Genomic DNA, 24285 nt, shown 5'->3' with positions numbered 1-24285 from the left:
GAATAAATACCTACTTACATCCATACCTGCATCTTCAGGATGATGTTCAACTAGTGCCTGATGTTCAGGACTTCACTCAGTAGACCCAACAACAGCTGGGGGATTTGTGAATGAGAACACAAGTCTTTGCTACCTAGTTTTCTTTCTGCTACTGTACTAAACAACAGGATCAAAAGCAACTTAGGGGTCAAAAGAGTTTAGTACACCTCACATTTCTGGTCAAAAGAGTTTAGTACACCTCACATTTCTGGGTTACAGTCCATTACTGAGGGAAGTCAGGACAGGAACCCAAGCAGAAACAATGAAGGAATGCTGCTTGCTGGCCCACTGACTGGTTCATGCTCAGACAGCATGGGGTGCCTACCTAGAGATAGTGATGCCCACAGTGCCCTCCCACATCAGTCATCAAGCAAGACAATCTCTCACAGACATGGCTACAGGCCAGTTTGAAAAGGGCGGTTCTTCAGTTGAGGTTCCTCTTTCCCAAGTGACTCTACGTTGTGTCAACTTGACAATAAAAACTAACTGGAACATTATCTAAAGCTGTGTAAAACATTAGAGGCTGAGAGAATAAACAATTTATTCCCCAAATGCCAATAATTTGTTTTATTACCTTAAATTTATCTCGGTCCTTTGGATCTCAGGCTCTGTTGGGCATCTCAGTCACCTGGAGAACTTAGCAGAATTATCCATGCTGAGGCCCTGGCCCAATTTAAAAAGTTGGGTCTTCAATGCTGTGATTAGCATCTGTGGTGATTCTGATAGCTGCCAAGAGTTTTGCCAGCTGCATATATGTAGAGCTTGTAGTTCTCATCATTGAACACACACCCAATAAGGAGGATTTATGGAGCTGGCACCATGGGTGCCCCCTCCTTCCTTGGGAATGGAGTAAGAATTGCACTTATTCCCCTGCTCTTGAATGGATAAGAATCAAGTATTCTTTTTAAAGAAATTCCTATTGCATTTTCCTATGGCCCAGCCAAGGTTTCTCAGTCTCCGGTTTTCCCAGCACTGTGTATCCCATAAACCTGCCAATTAAGCAACTGAATATCATTATTTTGAATGTAATTGCAGACAGTAATTATGAACTTGTAAATGCCTCCTGTGAATGGAGCCCTTTACCCAAACCATCTCAAGTGTTTTTCTTAGGAAAGTGGAAGGCAATCCTATCGCTTACCTTACCCCAAACATAGCCAACCTTGCTAGAGGAAACCCCCCTCTTGCTGGCCCAAGGGACATGCAGAACAAGCTTTAATGGGCTCTACTTTGACACAGAATGTCCTGTTGTGTGCATAGTCCTTAGACATCTTTCATCTGAGACCCAGATTCAATAAGGAATAGCAGCTGCCCGATTTCTGCATCTTTTTGTTAGGGCTAGGGAATTACTACCAGCTTTTAGAAATTAGTATAAAAATATCGTATGTTAGTAGCTTCACAAAAATCCTCTGGGAAGTTTAAGTTGAACTTTACAGGGTACAATTTGCTGGGGGATATATTCTCTGAAAATAAAATGGGGAGAGCAGAAACATGCATGGGTGAGCTTGCTTATGTCTGTGGGAGTACAGTGAATCTCTCTAGGCCCACGATTAACCTTTGTCTGCAGCCACTAGTAATTAGCTCACAAGAAACTTAAACCCTCGTGGATGATAGGTTCTTGAGTGAACTCTACACAGATGTTTAGTTTGAAAGGCAATACAATCTTGAAGATCTCAACCTGTTGCTTCCTGTCAACGGACAGTGAGAATAAGTGGCTGTAATTGTACCAGTGGTGGGCATGCTTGGAAAGTGGAAGAGTTGATTCACCATGCAATGAATAATACCTTATAAACCCAGAGACAAAAGCACTGTGTTTGTTTAACCTGCCCAGTGCAATGGCTCACACAATCCTAAGTGTGGAGAATTCCAAAGCAGTTGGTACAACCCCAAACCCAGCACACAGTGGCATTCTCCTAGAGGATTCAGGATTCACTTCAAGTCACAGCACTTCCATATATTAGGCAAAGAAATCCTGTACTGGGGGCTAGAGAGACAGCTCAGCAGTTCAGAGGGCTGGTTCCTGCTCTTCCAAAAGACACATGAAAGACACAAGTTTGATTCCCAGCACCCACTTTAGGAGGTTCACAACTCTAACTCTAGCCAATCTGATGAGGTCTTTTGGGCTCTGCAGGCACTTTCCATACACACTTGCAAACACACACACACACACACACACACACACACACACACACACACACACACACACACACACGTATATATAGAGGGGGGAGTACACACAAATAAAACTAAAATAAATCTTTTTCAAAAAGAAAGAAAAGAAGAAATCCTGTGCAGATCCCTACTCAGTGGTCATTTGCATTCTCCTGGATCAGAAATTTGAGTGTGCATGGGTCTGAAAATATGAGACTCAGAACGGGAACCATTACTTCCAAAAGTGACTTCTGACAGCTGATGCTTCCAGATCAACCATCCAGACTATCTCAGCTTAAGATTCTAGTAGCTTCAGGAAGAGTGCTCTGGAAACCCAAAGAATGCCTAACTCTTTTATTAAACAATTTGACAAATCCCCCATGCCAAGGCACAAGCCCAGATGGATTGGTCCCTGTAAGCACCAGGGATTCAACTGTGGCCTTTTGGTAACTTCAGCATAACAGAAAATTCACCCAGAAAGGATGTGCCCAAGTGATGAAACACTAGCCTGACATGTACAAGGCCCTGGGTTCAATCACCCAAAAAATTAAAATTTGAAAACTTCATTTATAAATTGCAGTCTTCCTAATTCTGGCACATAGTTGCTAAGGATTTCTGGAAACAGGTGACCAAGTAGGTTGTACTTTGCATGTGTGAGTGTGTGGTGTGTGTGTGGTGTGTGCATGTGAGTGTGTGTGTGTGACTGTGAGTGTGTGTGTATGGTATATGCATGTGAGTGTCAGTGTGTGGTATGTATGAGTGTGAGTGTGTGATGTGTGTGGATGTGAGTGTGGTGTGTGTACAGTGTGTGTGTGAATGTGTGTGTATAAGTGTATGTGTAGTATGTATGTGATGTGTGAGTGTGTGTTCTTATTATTTTTGTCCTCTACTTTATCTTCCTATATAGTAAAGACATTGAATAAGGTGAAAATTGTCAGTAGAGAAGATGCTTCTCAGTAAGAAATTCACTATATTATTGTATTTTTGCCCATTCTAGAAAACAGGCCTACAAACCCCAAAGGCCGAACTCAAAAACAATAAAGTATTAGCTTTCTGGTACCCACCCTGAAAGATCCAGGCTCATCCTTCTGTCTTTGGCATACAGAGGAAGCATGACTTTTATGTGATTTCATGGCCCATTTGGGTCTCCATTGAACACAGAACTTCCATGTGAATGATCTGGATCTAGGCTTGGGGGCTGTTGCTGCTCCATGCTGTGTTTTGTTGATGGTGGCTCCTTCCTGTTTCCTTAGTATTGCCATCAGAGTCAAAAATGGTAAGAATAGCAGCTTATTAGTCTCAGTGTGTGGCCACTTGAGTGTGCCAATGTCTCTCAGGTCAGTCTGTGATAAAACCCAAGTCAAACAAGGCTGCATCCCGGATGTGCTATATCCTAAGGATCCAACCTAAGGTCATGGCCAGCCCTGACTCTTAAGACCTCAAATGGTCATCTAAGCAGTGATATAAACCAGTATCAGCTCACTCTTGGGCTGCTTCTCTAGTGGTGAGACCAGTAGAGCCTTGCTGTGGAGAAGTTCGAGAAACGGGGAGGGGGGAAATGTGTTGGTTACTCCAACAGGCCATCCAGCTTAGATGGCTCTGTGCCCAACGCTAACAGCCTCAGCATGTCCTGACATCACAGTGGAGGTTCATGTGAACAGTGTCAGCCCAAAAGGACACTGGCTTCCAAGACACACAATCTCAGCAAAACCTTGACAATACCTACAGTCTGTTATCTCACGTTTTCACTCCCCTCCCACCAGAAAATGGCCTTCCAGCCTGGGACAAACAGAAGCCCCGTCCAGAGCGAGGACAGGATTGGAAGCTCGTAGGAATGTCCGAAGCCTGCCTGCACAGGAAGAGCCATGTGGAGAGGCGCGGTGCACTGAAGGATGAGCAAGCATCCCCACACCTCATCCAGGCCACTTGGACGAGTTCTATATTCCATCTGGATCCTGACGATGTGAACGATCAGAGCGTCTCAAGTGCCCAGACCTTCCAGACCGAAGAGAAGAAATGTAAAGGTAACCCACTTCCTACTAGATCATTACCACACGTGTGCATCTCTTCCATGGTGGTGCTCCTCCTCCATTTCTTCACCTGCCTAGTGTCAGTGTGTTTCCCTGGCTGTTCCTCCATGTTGTCTTCATCCTCTAATTTTCTTTTAAGCATAAGTAAACAAGTGGGGTCCAAAGGCAAGCACTTCATGCCATACCCCAACACTGGAGGAGAGATCCTTTTTATTTCTTTAAGGAGCAAATGTGTTGCTAATTTGATCTTTAGTTCTGCTTCTCTCTGAGTGGAAACAGACATTGCTGCCTTCGTAACTACTTGTTTTGTGGTGTGCTTCTGAGTGTGTGCTTATGCATGTGTTTCTTATCCCAATTGCACCGGTAGCTAACGGATTTCGATGCCTGTCTTTAACCTACATAGACAATTCATGCTTGACAGGGAGATTTGAACATGGCTTGTGGTCACTAAATCCTGTGTCACGGTCATGGAGAGAAGATTAGGGTGTTGGGCAGTTGTCACCTCATAAAGGAGGAGGTAGTCACCTCAAGAGGGGAAGCAAAACCAGCCAAAGCTGCCCAGGTTCCTGATCACATAAGACTTAGCTGCTGTCACCTCAGGCCACCCCACCTGACAGATGTCTTCCATGCTGATCGCGTTACAGTCTTAGGGTTGCCCAAAATCTTTGCTTCTTAAAGCAGCCTATGTCTGTAAGTGTCCAAGTTCTTGTAACTACCCATTCTTTTCCAGTTGAGAGCTTAAAAGCTAAAACGATCATGATTGGTCTTTTGGTTTTTACTTATGGTAAAGTTTAAATTGTCTGTTTGAAAATTGAAAATCTCACAATCAAATAACAATATATCACATATCGATACATAATAATAGATGAGCCGTGAAGAACCATACCACTGACCTGTCTTGAACATAAGCCACAGTTATACTTACCACTCACGAATAAGAGCCCAGGCCTTCCTGATTTTCGGGAAACACTTCAGAACCTCCATAACTTCTAGTTGACTCAGAAAGATCCATCAGCTCTGACTAGAGCACAGGCAGGAACACCATTTCATTTTGAGAGGTGATACTTGAACTTCCGTGTTGATTATTTAGAAGTTTAAAGGTTTTTTTTAATGTTTTAAATTGAAATAGAATTACACTACCTCCCCCTCCTTCTCCTCCTTCTAGTTCCTCCCAGGCACTCTCCCTTCAAAATCTCCCACGTGCCCCACCCCACTCTCAACTTGAGAGCTTCATTTTCTTTGATTATTATTGTGACAAACATACATGTGTGTGTGTGTGTGTGTGTGTGTGTGTGTGTGTGCACAAGTACATAAATGCAGCCTGCTGAGTCTGTTTTGTTGTTTGCATACATATTATTTCAGGGCTGACCACTCTGCACTGGATACCAATAAGGGGTTCACACTTGGGAGAGGCTAATTCTCTTTCTGCAGTCATTAGTTACCTGTAGTTCTTTGTCTAGGGGTGGGACCCTGTGAAATTTCCACCTTCCACCATAATATGCCCATTGATATAGGCATTATTACAGTCTTGTTTATGCAGACATTTCTAGGAAAGACTTTGAAATTTTGAACAGGGTATTTAGAAAAATGGCAAAATAAGATTTTTTTCAAAGAAGTGGGGATGTAAAACAGGTAAGTCTCCACGTGTGAGTGGGTGTGCACATGCATATTTACTTGAACTACAATTTAGATTTATAAGCTGATTGTATCTTCAGATTTTATAGGTTGCAGTAAAACCTTGTCTGTCTTTGATTTATAGTGAAATGCCAACATCATTATGATTTAAGGACCTAGTGAACTGAATTTGACTCCTTCACAACTGGGACCCAAACACATTCCTTCACAGAGTGCTGCCCTATTATGAGGAATTTTGTTCTTAGATATGTAGAGTTCTAAACATTAAACTTTCAGTTTGTTGAAATATCTTGAAAGTAAAAGGGGGTGGGAGTTCCAGCACACAGGATGCTGAGGCAGAAGGATAGCAAATCTAAGGCTAACTAAGGCTAAATATGAGACACCTTCAAGAAAGAAAAGATAAACAGACAAGTTACAGCCTTTGGGTATAGGACTCCACAGCAAAATGGCTGCACGCCATTTTGAGATTGACACATTTGGACTAGGATACCAGCCTTCCCACTGTATGTTTAGAGCAAACTTAAATAAATGTTAGGTTGATAAAAACTACCTAGTATAATGTACTTAAACATTCAGCACAGTACCTGACTTGCAGTGCACTTTAAATAGCAGCTACCATTTTTCCGGTGATCAGTATTATTGGCTGTACATCATAAGTCACGTAAATTCCTTGAATAGCCCAACAAGGAATGGAGCTGGGAGAGTTGAGCAGGTGAGTGTGGGTAGGCGGGTTGTTTTATGAAGCTCAGATCTGCTTCCAGCTCTTCCTAAATCATCCAAGTGCATGTTGGTTATTCTAGTAGTGAAAGGAAAACAACGGAGGCAAACTTTGTGAGGTTTCCAGAGGTCCCACCAAGGCTCACTTTGACCTGGGCATAAAACAGTGTCCTGATTCAGCCTGGAAATGACACCCAAGTGGCCCGAGTCACAAAGCCCAAGAATCTACTGAAGTAAATTTCCCTCACGTCTCAGCACACTGGTGAGTGAGGCCTACATTTCCCTTGGGAGTTGGTTCTTCTCCATTGGCACCGTTGATCTGCTGTGTCTATACAGTCCATAAAGAAAGTGTTGTCTGAGGGCCGTTTGTCCTGGGCATTTACCTCCTGGCTGGCCACCACCCTGAAAACGGTTGATGTCCTGGCCGCCTCCTGTCTGCATTTATCTTCCAGTGTTTGTACAGGGCCTACTGTGTCCAGGACATTATGCTCGATGTCTAAGCATGAAGAAAGAGCAGGTGAGCCAAAAGGACATTCGATTAGCCTCCTTCCAAGCACCCCAGAAGTAACTGATAAGAACCAAATGACCTTGAACCATATACAAAGTTAACTCGTGGTTCAGCAATTCAAAACAATACATTGGCTGCTTGAGGCTGCACAACAAGCCCATCCCCAAATCAGTAATCTACCAAAGCTAGACCAGAATACTTTCATGCGTGGTTTGTGGGCTACAAACTGATCATTGTCACTCTCTGCTGATGCAAGGCGAGAAATGGAGAACCAGCTTCAGAAACCTTCACAGCACCTTATCATTACCCACAATCCAGATGCCTCATCAATGGCTGCCACACCCTGAGCCAGACACAAACCAGTTTGGTACTGTCAGACTTGCCTGATCAGCCACATGTGGCTAGAACTGTGCCTAAGTCTTAAGCATGAAAAGGAATGCATTGGTCTCTGATGGGTGGAGTTTCTTAATACCCTTACTTCAAATAATTTGAGAATCGTTGACTGATATTTTGTTTGAAGCTTATTTGGGGTTCCTACCTCCTATTTTAAGCAGCTCATATGAGTACTTTATTAGCTGCATTCATGCGGGTGACACCAGCTCTAGAGCCCCCTCACATTCTGTGTCAGAGACTACGCCACCTCCTCCTCTCCTTCCCAGAACCCACGTTGACTTATCCTGGGCGCAACATGTGCACACCGGAGAGCGGTCCTAGCCGGAGTTCCAGCAGCTGTTAGAAATGAGAGTCGGAGCTGCGTGTGGTGATTCGTTGTGAAACCCCGGCACTCCAAATGCAGCGCTAAAGAAGGAGGAGGACAGTGAGTTGGAGGCCAGCTTGGACCACAGAGTGAGACTTTTACTAAAAGAAGGACTAGAAGGAAAGAGAAAGAAGAATGTGAGGTTCCCAGCTGGACCTTTGAGTTGGAGAGCCTAGAGATGGAATGGACCGTAGAATCTGTGTTTGAACTGTCCCTTCTAGTGACCCTTTAGACCAGTGTCCCCAAGCCTTTGAGAGACTCATAAGGACTCAGGACAGGAAAGGGCCTGCCACCTAGTGGGCACTCAGGAATATGCCTGTCCCTCCATTCCTAGGAGCCAGCTGGCAATTCCATCTTGGGGACATTTTGGGCCTCACAATATGCTCACTCACTCCCCTGGGTAACATTCCATTAGGTAATAGATGCTTTCTGGAAAGCCCCTACTTCAGGATTGGAACTCTGATCCCCTCTGAAATTATCCCAAGACTTCTCCCCTCTGCCCACCCAGGCTCCCTAAACTTCTGTTGGGAACCATAGAGTTGAGCAAGCCCAGAGGGTTGGTCACAGATAGAGAGTTGATTCATTGAAGCTAGACCTCAGTAGTCCACTGAACCCATAAAGTAGGGCCTCCACAGTAGCCAGGAACTTTCTAGAAGGATGCATAGGGGCTGTTGGGATGACAATCTGGGCTGAGCCACCTCCCTGGGCACTATTGAGAGAACAGCAGCAATCTAATAATGCCACTGAAATTTCTCTGTAAATCTGTACCATGCATGATGCTAAAACAGATGAATCTCAAATTTTGAGGAAGGAGGGAAGAGTCAGAAAAATTTTAATGCATCATTTTCTTTCCTTCTAAATGCTCTATATGGTTTTGCAAGGGAAAAGATGAAAATTTCAGTAAGTTGTAAAATTATAATTTTTAAAAATAAATTTCCCATTTACCAAGGACAAACACTATTACAATTTTTCTCACATTTCAGTCTTTTCTTTTCTATCTACTTTTTTAATAGATTTGGGTCATCCAAGGCACAACATTTGTAACCAGCTTTTAATGCTTAGCAATAGATCATCAGCATTTTCCCTTGCCATTAAAATATTCTACTGAATACTGACATTTATTGGCAATAGATTATTCTTTCTTGTAGCTAAAATATCATTTATTAAACCTTCCCCCAAAGCTCTGACAATTTAAAGTAATTTTTAAATAATAAAATTTAAATAATGCCTTATTTCAGTGAAGGGGAAGACTATTAATCCATGGTCCTCATAGAAAACAGGTGACTCGGATCGACAGTAACACTTTAGATGATATACAGCTCTCATTCACCAAGATAACAAAGTGCCCTGAAAGTCGGAGACATAAGCAAGTCACTGTGTGCTTTGCAGTCCTTCAAAGTAGACGTTCACCCTTTCAGCAGTCCACACTGTCATTGTTTGTAAGTTAAACACCAGGACATCATCAAGTGAACTATACTGAGAAGGTAGGGGAGTACACAGTTGGAACCCTTCCATGGGTCCTGCTTGCTCCAGCTGTCTCTATTCTCCATTGTGCCCTAATTACCATAGATTACAGCACTCAGTCCCACCAAATAGAACAGTGATTCATACACTTAGGCCAGTTGAGGAGCGTTAGTGCTCAACATGATAATAAGGGCTCACCATCAGTTTCTGGCATGCACTAGACAGCTGTGTGTTTTCTTACTTCAAAGTCAGGAGACAAACTCTGTAAATAAGTAAGTAGGGGCAGATAGAACTAGAAAGGAAGGGCAAGGTACCAACTAGCATGGAAGGAAGTAAAAATAAACTAGAAATGGTAATGTAGAAGGAAGGAAAACATCAGACAGTCAAGGTTCAGGTTCATCCAACTTCACTTCTCATTGAGATGCAGCACAGAACCATAGATGGACCACTGTGGGCTTTCCAAAGTCAGCATGGCTGTGTCTGTAATATGGAGAGAGGCAGATCTGATCACTCTGTCCCTCTTAAAATACCCTGCCCCTCAGAAACACTTGCACAAGGGTCTGAATGGTCAACTCTTTGCACTTTGCTCCTGTGGCTGATAAATTGGAAATAATCTAAATCTTTCCATTCATAAGTGCATGTTCAAATAAATCAAAGTGTATCTAAGACATCTATTAGAAAAATGAAAAGTGTATTTTGGAAGTGTGGTTTAGGGATACTTAATAAAGCAAACATGTATTAACAATATGACCCTACTTGCCAGACAGTGGTGGCACATGCCCTTAATTCCAGCACTTGGGAGGCAGAGCCAGGCGGATCTCTGTGAGTTTGAGACCAGCCTGGTCTACAGTGCAAGATCCAGGACAGGCACCAAAACTGCACAGAGAAACCCTGTCTCAAAAAACAAACAAACAAACAAACAAAAATTTAAAAACAATATGACCCCACTTACGGCTTTGAAAATCTGCATAGTTGAACTAATAATATGTATAGGGACCAGTTCCCAGTTGCACAGCAAACTTATTTCTGGAGCTACCTTGGGGGAAGAAAAAGCATGCAGGAACAGTGGTGCTGATCTTAATTCTACATACAAGTATGTTTACCTTTGGAAAACAGACCTTTCCAACAGTGTATCAATGAATGTCTTATGTGGCGTCTACATACAAGTATGTTCACAGATCTTTCCAATAGTGTGTCAATGAATATCTTCTATGACATCCTAGTAGCAAGAGACTATGTTTTTGAATCAGATGTCATAAGTTGACCTCTTGTTTTCTAACTCACAAGCTCAGAGTGAATCACTGAGCCTCTCTGATCCTCAGAATAAGGTAATGTGATTGAATGACCTTTCAAATTTCTATATAGATAAAGGAAAATATGAGTAAAGCCCTCAATATAATTTCTAGAATTTAGTGGAGATTGAATAAATTGTTACTGTTCTCAGGATATAAATACTCTTCTATGGGTCTTTCTGGTTTCTGTGACCTTTCTGACCTCAAGTCACCCTGTGGAACATGAGAAACTGAACTGAAGGTAAATGACTGAAGGACAACAGTGTCACATCAGGGGTAGATAGGGGACACAGTGGTTGACAGAGTTCATGGTGCAATCAAAATATTTTTGCAAGGCTTTTAAAATTTTAAAACCTTTCATGAAAAATCACCAAATATATGAAGTTAGCTGAGTTGGGATCCGATTCAGACATTCTGGTTGCAAATGCCAGGTCTCTCTGAGATTACCCTGTTCTAGGATCCTACATAAAGAACTTGGCACAGCAGGACACTCACATTACATCAGGCACAGGGGGCCCCACCCACCATGACAGAGACAGTGAGTTCCCATGTGCACCTGATTGCACAGCCTGGCCGTGTATTCCTGTTTCTGCCACTTGCCACCTATTAAGTTTGAGTAAGGCACTTGTCTTTCTGATCTCCGTTTTATTATCTGAAAAAATAGAGAGTTTTTTGATAGAAATAAGCTCTTGGATGGTGTTCCAGAGACAGATCAGTAGATGGAAGTTGTACTCCTTTGAGGAGGCTTGGAAAGACCATGAGAAGTACTGTGGGTATTGAGAGTGCCAAACACTCATGGGAGAATAACTACTAAGCCCACACTGAACTGAGCCAGTTCTACTGTGAGCGGAAGGGAATAGATACAGAAGCCACATCCCCTGACACTTTCAACAGGTAGTTCTCGAAGTCGGGCACAAGTAGATGGTTAACCGTGACAGTGCTCTGAAGACACAGGCCATCTGCCATTTCTGACACAGATTGAAACTACAAAGATGTTCCAGTTAAATTTAGACAGATATGCGAATGGCATATTGATCCCACCTATAAAGACAGCCTGAGAATCCTCAGATTCCCTAGCACTCAGTCAACACTTGGAAATGGGGGACCAGCCAATCATGGATTGGTTCTTGGCTCTGAAACTAACCACTTAAGCATTGAATAAATAACTAATTCTCCCCAACAAAGAACATAGAGATTAATTGGCGACAAATAAAGGAAAAGGATCTACATTCCACTGTTAGTTTTTCAATCTTGAAATCATATTTCCACTTGTGAAGAAAATGGGGCTGAATGTGTTAAATCAGCACAGGCCAAAAAAACCCAACCTGTGATCACCATGAAGATACAGTGCACAGTCGAAACTGATTGAAAAATTGTGTCTCATTCCATCTCCTTCAGTAGTTTTATTTCCCTTGGGATCCTTCTCCCCAATGACCCAAAAACCTTCAGGTCCTCAAGACCCCATTTTCAGTTCCCTCAAAAGGTTCTAAAAGCATTGTGTACTCCATAATGTACTACATAATAAACTCTCTCCCTGAAGGTGTGGCCAGCTGCTTCTGGATAGACCTTTGGGGTCTGAGTATCCCAGAGATGTAGAGGTCACTTACCAAAGGTGGTGTCAAAAATGGTGGCTGGCCTTGTCTTCAGGATGATCCCTCACTCCAGTGACTATACTGTGACTGGTTCTGATGGTGAGCTGTACTTAATACAATACTCTTTCAGATTCAGATGAATTTAGCCGAATTGACACAAGCCTGTTCAGGGTACCCGAAATCCAGAACGAGAGGACCTTGGAAATAAGATGAGAGTCAGAAAGTGCCATGACCCAAGGCTATTCTCCATGGCATTGACTTGAACAGGATTATGAACTTTGGAGAAGCCATATCCCTGTGACATCTGTCAGTATTGACTTATACAAGGAGATTGACTTTATTAAACATTACTGCCTCTTGAAATGCAGGACCAGGCTGAAAACAAGGCTGTCTAACTCATATCTCTGTTATGAAGCTACTTGGCATTTGAGCTAGAATATTGTATGGGGCCAGTGGTTTATTTGCGTAGATGGCAATATTCTATGAATGGCAGGTTTCACCCCAATTCCTCCTAGTTGTCTCACGATATGCAGCTCTAAAGGCCATAACTACTTTAAGTCAGACCTTAGAACTAATGAAATGATACTTAACTGAGCTCTTTGTTTGACTAGCTTTGCAAAGAACTCCTTATAATAAGCCTCAGATATAAAAGTAAAGGTCAAAATCCATGTAAGTAGGATCCACTGCCCTTTAGGAAAGGAAAAATACATGTTAATCTTTTGCAGCACTTTCAACCAGATAGGTTTCTATGGAGACAGGTATCTGATATGGCTTCATCCCACTTAATAGCCATGAGCAGTCTTAGGGTACAATGCTTTCCTCTTGTCCCTGAGGCTCAGAGATATGATACTTAACCCTAGCTTTCTTTGAAAGGACCTTTCTTTACCTGTGTCTTTATTTTACTTTTTTCCTCCAGAAAAGGACTGGGGGAAATCTGAAGGCTTTACAGTTGGTCACAATCAGTCGAAATCTCACCACCAAAAGCTGAGTCACACACTAAGCAGACCCATTGTTTTCTCTAACCAATCACAGCCTTTCGTTTTCCCTTATTGTTACGTTGGGTACACATTGTATATACTATTGTTATGTTGGTTATACATTGTATGTACACTGCCTGCTTTGGGAGTTGGTTTCCTCTGTCTTTCAGGGCAGTGACATTTTTCAAGCTATGCAGGCTGATTCCTGTGCACCTTTCCCTCAATTTGTCCTTTAAATTGCATGATTTCTGGAGGACCTGGAGTTGCTTTTGGTATCTTCTTTTAGAGGAAACTTGGGCTAACCCATACACCTCTTACCTACTACGCAGTTAGTGTTCTGCCTCACTCGCTTTATCTGTGGATGTGGCTGAGAGGGTATTATTTGCATTTTACCTAGTATTATTATTTCACAGAACCACTGACAGTAACTTACAAAAATCAACCCTCTTAACTAAACACTTCAGAATGACTCCTAAAACAATGGGGCGTCTCTTAGATGACCATGACGTAATTATCAGGATCAGGAAACTTGATGCTAGTGCAGCAAACTACCTTCTAATGGACATGCTTTATTCAAATGTCACACTCTGTCCCCTTTCTCACTCAATGAAGGGACATATGACTGAGCGGAGAGAGGACCTGCCAATGTAGAGCTTAATAGGCTGCCACCACCACTTGTCCTTCATTGCAATCTTGCTTTCTGGCCCAGGATACGGGGTTATGTGCCTCATTTAGTAGTTGTGGGTCACTGGGCCTTCTCTACAACTTTATTAAGGTATCATTGACAAGTAGAAATTGAATATATTTGCAGGATAGAAGTGTTGCTTTAATATCTGTCTACATCGATGATTATTTAAATTAAGCTTGTTGGTACAGGTATCACCTCACATCTTCATAATTTGCTGTGGTCAGAACATTTAATATCTAATCATTCAATAACTTTTAAGGGAAGGGCCCATTGTGGTGAACTATATGCATCGCATCATGCTGTGTAATGGATCCCTGAGTTTCTTCCTCCTGGCTGAAATTTGACCTTTATCCAGCGTCTGTCCATGCCCTAGGCCTCCTGTGGATGACTTCTAGGCACCACCATTCCTTTGATGTTTTTAGGTTCCACATCTAAGTGAGATCATGCAATTTGTTGTTTCATGCCTGGCTTATTGCAATAAGCATGGTGTCCCACAGGCTCAGGTCAGTCTGCTTAAACCTGGAACAGATCCAAAGTCCTTCTCTTGTCTGCCCTTCTGAGTGTTGGTATTTTTTAATATATGTGAGCTTATTCTTCTGTATAACCCTGAATTTAGGGTTCACTGATGTTTCCTTATGGCTTTTAACAGAAGTGCTAAAAAGTCACAGCATCATTTAATCATGTGAGTCAGAGAATATCCATGTTCCAGCCCCATGTCTTCATATCCTCGTGTGAGGCAGCCCATGCCTTCATTAGAAACTGGCTCCTTATCTCTCTATGCTCAGCGGAAGTGAGTTTTGTAAAAGTCCTCTTTTTTAAGCATCTGCTCAATGCTCTAAAGGTGAATGCCTCAAAATATTGGGGACTAGGAGGGTCCGGCCCCTCAATAGTCCCCTCCCAGGGTCAGGGAAGAATCTACAACCAGCTGATAATTTAATCTTAGATGAAAAGAAATGAATCTATGTACATGAAACTCCTTAGTCCATACACTTTATTATTCAGTGTCAGTTCTCTCTCTACACATCTTCTATTCTGCTCTCATACCCAGCTCCTTTCTTGCCTGATTTCTCTACATTTATCTGCTGTTCCCTCTAAGTTCTATCTTAATTCCTTCATCTTAGTTCTGTTCCATCTAGGTTCTCATCCATCTAGTTCTTTCCCATCTTAGCTCCTCTCTCATCCCTTCTTTCTCATCTTGTTCCTCCTCATCTTGTATCTTGTTCCACTAGTCCTCTCTTCTAGCCCTACAATCTAGTTCTTCCCATCTAGTTCTTCTGTTCTCTTCTCTCTTCTCTTTCTTGTCCTCGAGTTCTCTCTTCAAAATCCTCTTCTCTCTGTCCTTATACCTTTCAGTCTCCTTATTCTCTCAGTTCTCTCTAAGTCTCTCTGGAATCCAGTTATAAACCCAAGCAATAGCAATCCTCTGGCAGAGCAAGGTCACCAGGCTTGAATTCTTATGGGGGTCATAAAGGCAGGTAAGAACTTTCCTCAGGCAATGACCACCAGGCTTTCTTTTACAACCCAAAAGGGGGGTTGTAAAGGAGGAGGTCAATAGAGAGCTAATGATCAGTTAGTTTATCAAGAAAGGAATTTATGTGCTCAATCTACATATTTAGAAGTGGTTAGGTAAGAAATTAGGAGTCTATTAGTAGAAGGAGGGTCTCACCCTAACTTGCACAAGAAATAAAGCTATCCTCCTAACCTAGGGGACAGGTGTTGTTTCATTTGGCCTTGGATGCTTGATAGGTATTTTAGATAAATACACTGTTAGGAGTTCTTGGAAGCATGCATAGCATTACAAGAAAACCACTGTAGGAACCAGCTAATGTACATACAAATGCTAAAGTATCACCAAGACTTCTTAAGCCATGGCTTGACCTTTGGAGAAGTCCTTGACTTTTCCAAGTAGTAGCTTTTGTGATAGTAGATGAATTCCATTCCATTTTCCTGTGGCTTGCAGCATCGAAACTAACAGTTGACTGTTTCTCTGTCAGCTGTGACGCATTTGAAGCTAGTGTGTGTCAGCTGAAACTCAGGAGAACTACTGGAAGCCAGCTTCACATCCCAAGGGCTTTGCTGTGGGTCATCAAAGGGGTAGTACCATGTCACACAGCTCTTCACCATCTGGCCTGGCCATTCTTTCCTGTAGTTGGAGATTTCTCCAGTCCTGCTCAGGCCTGCAGCTGATCAGACCCAAGTAAACACACAGAGACTTGTATTACTTATAAACCGTATGGCCATGGCAGGCTGCTTGCTATCTAGTTCTTAAATTAACCCATTTCTATAAATCTATATGTTGCCACGTGGCTCGTGGCTTACCAGTACTTTACTCTTGCTTCTCATGGCAGCGGCTGGCAGTGGCTCCTGACTCAGCTTCCCACTTCCCAGAATTCTCCTCTCTGCTTATCCCACCTACACTATACTTCCTGCCTGGCTACTGGCCAATCAGTGTTTTATTTATCAATAAATCAGAGCAACACATTCACAGCATACAGAAAGACATTCCCAGAACTTTCCTTCCCTTAACCAAACCAACTGATTAACTTAGAAAACAGCTGAGGTGGGAGCATATTTTAGGCTAGTGTTGGTATTTATAGGTGATTTTCAGAACATTTTGATATGTGAAATAAAATTAAGACTTTCAGTTTACAATTTCTAGATGTGAATCTCAGGGGTACCAGCAAGAAATCAATTCTAGTTTTTAAAAACTTTTTAAAAAATCCTCTTCCATTCCCTCCTCAACTATTGCTTCATGTGTAACCCATCCTCCATTTCCCAGCAAGCTGAAGATTTTTTTGTTACAATGTCATAGAATAGTGTGAAAGTGCTTCTGAGCTATGCCTTGTTTATTGTGGCTTTATTACATGCCTGCTTGAGACAACAGACACTGAAATTGTCTTGATTTTTTACATAAAGGTTTTGCCTTGAGACAAGCCTGGGCTACACAGTATGTTCTAGGCCATCATGTGCTAAGAGTAAACCCTGCACTACCTCCCCCAGTTGGAAGGCTAGAAAAAGGGACAGGCCATCCCTTGGAGAAGACTAAAAAGAACTAATCAGAAACAGAAGGCCCTTGAGAAAAGACAGCATGGTGGGGACATGTCTCAGCCACCCGAGTGGTGGCGGTTGTGGGAGGCTGGAGCAAGCCAAGTGTCAGTGCAGTCACGATACTGCTGTGTTCAGAGGTGCAAAGATGCCAGAAGTCGTTTCTTGGTACCAGAGCCTGAGCCGCAATGACAGTTTGCTAAGTATTGTCTTACTGGAAATACCAGATCACATAAAGCCAGGCTATAGCCAGGTGGAGTGTGACTCTTCTCCCTAGACTAATTAGGCCCAACAACTTTCAGACAAAAAGCAGAGGCAAAGCATCAGAGAGGAGCAGGAGCCAAGAGAAATGGACCACACGAAAGAAGCTCCGAGAATCCTGGGCTCAACCTAACAGCGGTGAGGCTGGAGAGGCGACAGGAACCAGCTCGGAGGACACCTGCCTTTCTCTACAGGGGTGGCTCTCAGAGTGCAGCCAGCATCAGAATCAGATAGGCTAGCACATCACCCACAGCATTTGGCGTCCACTAGGTCAGAGCTTGGTCCTGCTTTCTAGGAAGTGTCTAAGATGTGGATAACTGGTCCAGGAGCCACAGTCCTGGATCAAAGAACTTTGGGATTTGGTCTACATCCCTTGTGGGAATCCAAAGGCTGCTTTCTTTTATCGACTCTTCTAGTGAAAAGCTACAGAGAATGAGGTGACAGGGCCTCTGTATGAATGGACTAGGGTAGCCATCCTACCTTAAGGAAGTAGAACAATCCGAACTCTAAGGCGGTATGGAGAAGGCCACAGCATTTCAGGCCTTCAGAACTTCCCTTCCAGCAACCTACCCCTTTCCTCACTTGTTCCCCCAGCACATGCCACTCCCATCGTTGTGGCCCCAGAGTGTCTTGTTCCCACTTCAGGGTTCCTCTGCGCCTTCATCAGCCCATTCCCTCTTCAGCAGTAAGCCACACTGTCACACTCTCTTGCTCATTTTCATAAAAGCACATTTTGTTTTGTGAATGACTGTGAGCCAGCCTCCCCTTGCTACCCTTTTGTGGAGTTGTAACAAGACAGAGTTATCAAAAAGCTTTTATTGAACACCAAGAGAAAAAAATTAAAATTAGGAAAAAATTCATAGTACAAAATGTTCTAAAGAAAAAAGCTCTGAGCTTGTTCATGCCAAAGAAGACGGAGTGTGAGAGCCCAAAGGCACAGTCTAGTCTTGGGGACCCTTAGGGACTTCCCCTTCCAGCCAGGAGCTCTCCTCCTTTGTCTGATCTGTGTTCTCTCACATGTAATTGCAGAAATGCACCCAACTTCCAGGTGTTCCCTGTGTCCCCACATTTGGCTCCACCCCTAGCATGCAGCCCAACAGAGCAGGAGTCCAGGTCTGGAGCATCTGTGATAGACATCAGATCACAAGGGGTGTGTGTGTGTGTGTGTGTGTGTGTGTGTGTGTGTGTGTGTGTGTGCGTGTGTGTGTGTATGTGTGTGTGCATGTGTGTGTGCGTGTGTGTGTGTGCGTGTGCGTGTGTGCATGTGTGTGTGCATGTGTGTGTGTATGTGTGTGCATGTGGGGGGGGTGTATGTGTGTGCGTGTGTGTGTGTATGTGTGTGTATGTGTGTGCATGTGTGTGTGTGTATGTGTGTGTGCATGTGTGTGTGTGCATGTGTGTGTGTGTGTGATGCTGCCATTGCCTAGTGGATTGTCACATCTGAACCTCCAAGAAGAAAACAGGCAGAGCCTTGTTTCCTGTGCTCACCTGGCCACCAACACTCTCTGTTGCTTTTTCTTCAAGGTGTCTCTCAGGACGTCTATTGGACCACTTTGACCACGGGTCTGGTGTTCACTTAGTACTGATAACACAGTGTGGCTATCAAAGCAGTGTGGGCCATGCTGAGGAACAACACATCTACTACTGAGGAACTCAAATCCCTCCTTTGAATGACTCAGACTTCTCCAACTTGGAAACGCTGAATGAAGAGAAGCAGTCAGAACCCGTCCCCAGGCCTGAGCTGAGCCCCTTTCTGGACAGTAGTTCTCCAAGTCTAATATACCAGGCCCAGTTAGGAAGCAAAATCCCTGCCTGAAGTAGAAGGGCCAATGCTGTCAAAGCAGCCCTGTCTCTGGTCTGTTCTGTGGTCCCAGAGGTCTGTCTATTCTCCCAGGGGTCCTGCCTGCCCTGTTCTGTGGTCCCAGGGGGCTGCTCTCCTGGGTGTCCTGCCTGCCTCTCCCTTAAACTGTCTTTTCCCGTAGCTACCACCTGTGATGTAATTTCCTCACAGGTAAGTGAAGCACATTTAGGATGCACAGCCTCAAAACTCTGGATCCAAACCAGAGAAGCCTAGGAGAAGGCTCAGTCTCCATGTGTTTCTGTATAGCCGGCAAGTGCCCGGTGGGATACTTTAAGATGTCCCAGACTTCCAGGAGCTTAGATGGCCTTACTCCAGATGAAGTAAAATGGAGTCCCATCCCACCCGTGTGTGTGTGTGTGTGTGTGTGTGTGTGTGTGTGTGTGTGTGTGTGTGTGTGACTAGGGATCAAACTCAAGTCTCCTGCATGCAAATCTATTGTATTGAGCTTCATCCTAGCTTGAGATGAATATTTTCAGGGACTCTTTAGTTTTGTAATACCTTCCTCTGTCTCCCACCTCTTCCCTTCCTGATGCTCTTCCCCTCCCCCCTCCTCTTCCTCCTCTTTCTGAAAGAGTCACACTATATTGCCCAGGGCTGGTCTTGATCTCATGGGCTCAACCAGTCATCCTGCTTCAGCCTCCCAAGTGCTGAGGTTAAAGGCATGTGCCACCACACCTGGCTAAAATAATATCTTTGAAAAAATAATAAACACAGACCTTGGTGCACTGTTCTGTCTGAGAGCCAATATTGTGTATTCAGAGAGGATCATGGGCCTTCGGATTCATAACAGAACAAGGAACTTCTAGAGCTAGAGCAAGTGGCATTTACAATCTCTATGAGGAGCAGGGGAAGAAAGCATGTGAAGTGTCCTTGATGCCAAGAAGAGCTTGGAGTACCACAAGAGGGGGACACTGGGCGGGAGTCAAGGGAACAGGAGAAAGGAGTGGGCGAAGGGCTGGGGAAGGCCAGTGTCAAGGGCAGATGCTTCCTTCTAAATGCAGGAAGAAGCCACAGGACATGGTATTACCTGGTCAGCTATTTTTAAACATCTCTCCAGGTGCTGTGTCAATAAAAGACAAGCTAGAAGAAAGACCCTGTGCTCCTGCTAAGGGACTGGGCACAGGTGGTGAAGGGAAGGGATGTGTCGAGGTCATCTGCTTAGAGCCTGTCTTAGTCAGGGTTTCTATTGCTGTAACAAAACACCATGACCAAAAAGCAAGTTGGAGAGGGAAGGGTTTATTTGGCTTACATTTCCATATTGCTGTTCATCATCAAGACAGGAACTCAAACAGGGCAGGAACTTAGAGGCAGGAGATGATGTGGAGGCCATGGAGGGATGCTGCTTACTGGCTTGCTCCCCATGGCTTGTTTAGTCTGCTTTCTTATAGAACCCAGGACCACCAGCCCAGGGGTGGCTCCACCCTATGGGCTGGACCCTCTCCCATCAATTACTAATTAAGAAAATGCCTTACTGCCAGATCTTATGGAGACATTTTCTCAATTTTGCTTCCTCCCTTTAGATAATTCTAGTTTGTGTGCCAAGTTGACATAAGACTAGCCAGCACAGAGTCCTAGATGGATGGTGGCCTTGAAACCAGATGACTGAGAGAGGACAGAACACAAGGTTCTAGAGAGTGGGAGGTATCTGTGAGTGGTGCAATTACAGTGGTGAAGTGTGGCTGAATTCCAATAAACTTTATTGACAAAAGACCAAATTTTAAAAAATGCTTTATTTAGCACATAGTTCAAAGTCTTCTGCCCTCTGACTAGAATTGAAAATGTAGACTATGCAGCGCAAATCAGCCCCACTCTGGAGCTGCCGCCCTTCAGCCATACAATGACAGTCATCATGGCCGAGTGCAGGCCTCTGCTGCAGACTGCATCTGCCACTGTTCTAAGTGTTTTACTTCAGTAGATCCCCTAATCTCTAAAATAGGGCAAAAATACTTATGCCTCTATTTGTAGCTAGGGTTTTCCTGCCTGGCCCACAGTCAGGACAAATCTCTCTCACCCGCCAGTCCCACAGCCGCTCAGACCCAACCAAGTAAACACAGAGACTTATATTGCTTACAAACTGTATGGCCGTGGCAGGCTTCTTGCTAACTGTTCTTATATCTTAAATTAATCCATTTCTATAAATCTATACCTTGCCATGTGGCTCGTGGCTTACCAGCGTCTTCACATGCTGCTTGTCATGGCGGCAACTGGCAGTGTCTCCCTCACTCAGCTTCCTGTTCTCTCAGTTCTCCTCTCTGTTAGTCCCGCCTATACTTCCTGCCTGGCCACTGGCCAATCAGTGTTTTATTTATTGACCAATCAGAGCACATACAGACCATCCCACAGCATCTATTGTGAACAAAGAAACTACAGCATCAATAAGTTTATTTCTCTCATGAGAAAAGAAGTCCAGACATCGTCAGGACAGTGCAGTGTGGCAGTGTTGTGGGCTTCAGCGTCCTAGACTTCTTCCTATCACTTATCCACCACCCTCAGTGACCAAAGTGGAAATGAGGACTCTGGCCATCGCTCATACACTGTTGACAGAGGTAGATGGGACAAAGGAGGAGTCAACGCCAGGCACCTGTGGTCTTTGATGCTGTGTTTTGAGTTTCCTAGGAATTGCTTTACACTATTCCCTCTGTCACAACTGATTGGCCAGAATTTTAGAAACCATCCAGGCACAAGGGAGACTAGCAAGTATTTTTTCCAGGGACCATGTGCACGAGTAAGATTTAGAGTATGTAGCGCTACAGCAGAAAGTAAGAGCTGTCCTTAGAACAGAAGGCAGAGCCCCTGCCAAATGAGTTGCCTTACATTGGTTCATCCATTTTCAGTACATGCCATTGTAAGAAAAGTTGTGAGGCCTTCTGTGCAGTCAGTCCATGTCTGAGATCTACACACTAAAAAGTCTGGTGGCTTCTTCTGCCCATGGCCAGCTCACAGGTGGCCTCCTCCGCCCATGGCCAGCTCACAGTGGTCTCTTCTGCCCATGGCCAGCTCACAGTGGTCTCTTCTGCCCATGCCCAGCTCACAGTGGCCTCTTCTGCCCAAGATCAGCTCACAGTGGCCTCTTCTGCCCATGGCCAGCTCACAGTGGCCTCTTCTGCCCCAGGTCAGCTCACAGTGGTCTCTTCTGCCCATGGCCAGCTAACAGTGGCCTCTTCTGCCCCAGGTCAGCTCATAGTGGTACCTTCTGCCCATGGCCAGCTCACAGTGGCCTCTTCTGCCCATGCCCAGCTCACAGTGGTCTCTTCTGCCCAAGGCCAGCTCACAGTGGCCTCTTCTGCCCATGCCCAGCTCACAGTGGTCTCTTCTGCCCATGCCCAGCTCACAGTGGTCTCTTCTGCCCATGCCCAGCTCACAGTGGTCTCTTCTGCCCATGCCCAGCTCACAGTGGTCTCTTCTGCCCATGCCCAGCTCACAGTGGTCTCTTCTGCTCATGGCCAGCTCAAAGGTGTCTACCTCTGTCTAAGGTCCATGAGCCAGAAGGTCCTTATGTCCACACATCAAATCCATGCCTCAGAACTCAAAGAATGCAGTTCCAGGTTGGTGGTGGAGGGCGGAGTTTTAAGAACCACCAGAAGCTCATCATGAAACTGAAGGAGGAGTGAGATGACAGGCACCCTGGTCCCTGGAGGAGGACTACCACTGTTGGGCCTCCAAACTGCTCCCTATGTAAGTAGCCTGGAAAACTTTAGTGACCTCGAGCCTCACACACTGGAATCCCAGCCCACCGGAGGCTGAGGCAGGAAGACTAAGAGCTGGAGACCAGCCTGGGATTCACAGTGAAACCCTGTCTAAAAATTCTTGATGCTAAGATTTCCCCAATGTTGACAGAATCCAATTTTCTGCAGAAACACATGGGTATCCAAGTATAAACTTTTCCCAGTTGAGCTCCATATGCAAACGCAGTTGAGAAACAAGACAGTTTAAAATAAAGGGAAAGAGGTGGTGAAAGAGGAGAAAAGCAGCTGCCCTCCCAGAGACCCCTTGAAGGTTTTCTGTCTGCCTGCAGTTTTCCCAACACACCAGATTAGTCTCGTCCTTTTAGCCCGTTTCTTTCCGTCCACAGAAAAGGGTGCACTTGCACAACAAATCATCATGGGCTGGCATACTTCCAGTGGTTACTGTGAAATCCCTCCCCAGTTTATTGGACACAATTTGATACACTGTGGGCCACATAACTTCGGTTTCTCCAGTGACTGAATAACTAGATTGTCACTAGTTTAAGAATCTTCAGTAAAGCCTCACCTGCAATCATGACACGTGACTTGTCGCTCTGTCACTTCATAGACAGGCAAACCCGGTCTGTCCGCAGTAGCAGGCTATTACTTCCTGTTAGTGTGGTTTAACCAATTCTGCTACCACCAGTTAGAGTCACCTGCATTCTCAGAGTGTCCCCACCTGCTGTGAAAAGAGCACCTTTCACAAGAGCCTAGTTCTGATTTGTGTAAAACATACAAGTCACACTAGGGGCCTGGAGAGGTGGCTCAGTGGTTAAGAGTGCATCCTGCTTTTGCAGAGGACCGTAGTTTGATTCCCAGCACCCACTCTGGTGCCTGAAACTCCAGACCCCCAAGGAATCTGATTGCTCTGACCTCCGCAGGCAGGCACCAACACTCACATATACACAGACACATACACATAATTAAAACTAATGTGTGGAGTTGTATGGCAGTAGAAAGAGGTCAGGAAGAGTCTAAAATGAGGGTGAGAGGGGACACACTCGTGGCATGGAAGCAGAAGCGAGGGAACCAGGAAGAAGGGGGAGGGTAGATGGGAAAGGACACTGGGCGTGAATAAGAACACAGTGTAACAGATGTGAAGAGGATACTACAATGAAACCCATTACTTCATTTACTAACTAAAATAATAAGAACAATAAGTGGTTTAGAAGATGGATAAGGAGATGAGTCTCTTCCCAGTTAAAGGTCACAAAGAGAATTCAGCCTTTTTAAAGTACAATCAAAAGGCAGGTGGCTTTCAGTATGAAACCAGACTGTTTAGAAAGGCCTAGGAGGAGGGAGGTTGTCTGAGCTGTTTCCCTTTCTCCATCTCACTGCAGAGAAGGATCGCACGGGTCTTTCATCCACAGAGACTCCTGAGCACTGTTTTTAAGTCTCCCTTTGGAAGAAAAGTTGAACCTTTGGCTTTCATTGAGCTTGTTGGTGGTGAAAAGTAAGAAACAGCTTGGATCTGCGCCATAAGTAGAACAGGAAGGGTGGCAGCCATGTGCTGGCTACGGTGGCAGAATCAGAGCTTTGGTGCACA

The 24285-nt window shown here is 44.4% G+C and overlaps 1 protein-coding gene across 11 annotated transcripts in view; it reads left to right on the top strand.

Moving 5' to 3' along the window:
* Positions 1-24285, top strand: part of Thrb (thyroid hormone receptor beta) — a 368302-nt gene that overhangs the window by 289135 nt on the left and 54882 nt on the right. For all 11 annotated transcript variants that reach the window (XM_052734047.1, XM_052734042.1, XM_052734046.1 and 8 more), the window contains exon 4: positions 3951-4211. In XM_052734047.1, the coding sequence (XP_052590007.1) occupies positions 3951-4211 (261 nt within the window). The remainder of the gene's footprint in view (positions 1-3950; positions 4212-24285) is intronic.

Source organism: Peromyscus californicus, unplaced genomic scaffold (genome assembly GCF_007827085.1).
Source record: "Peromyscus californicus insignis strain IS unplaced genomic scaffold, ASM782708v3 Scaffold_12__1_contigs__length_115047231, whole genome shotgun sequence".
NCBI classification, from domain to species: Eukaryota; Metazoa; Chordata; class Mammalia; order Rodentia; family Cricetidae; genus Peromyscus; species Peromyscus californicus.
The sequence above is the reverse complement of the archived record's forward strand: the minus strand, read 5'-3'. Positions and strand labels throughout refer to the sequence as shown.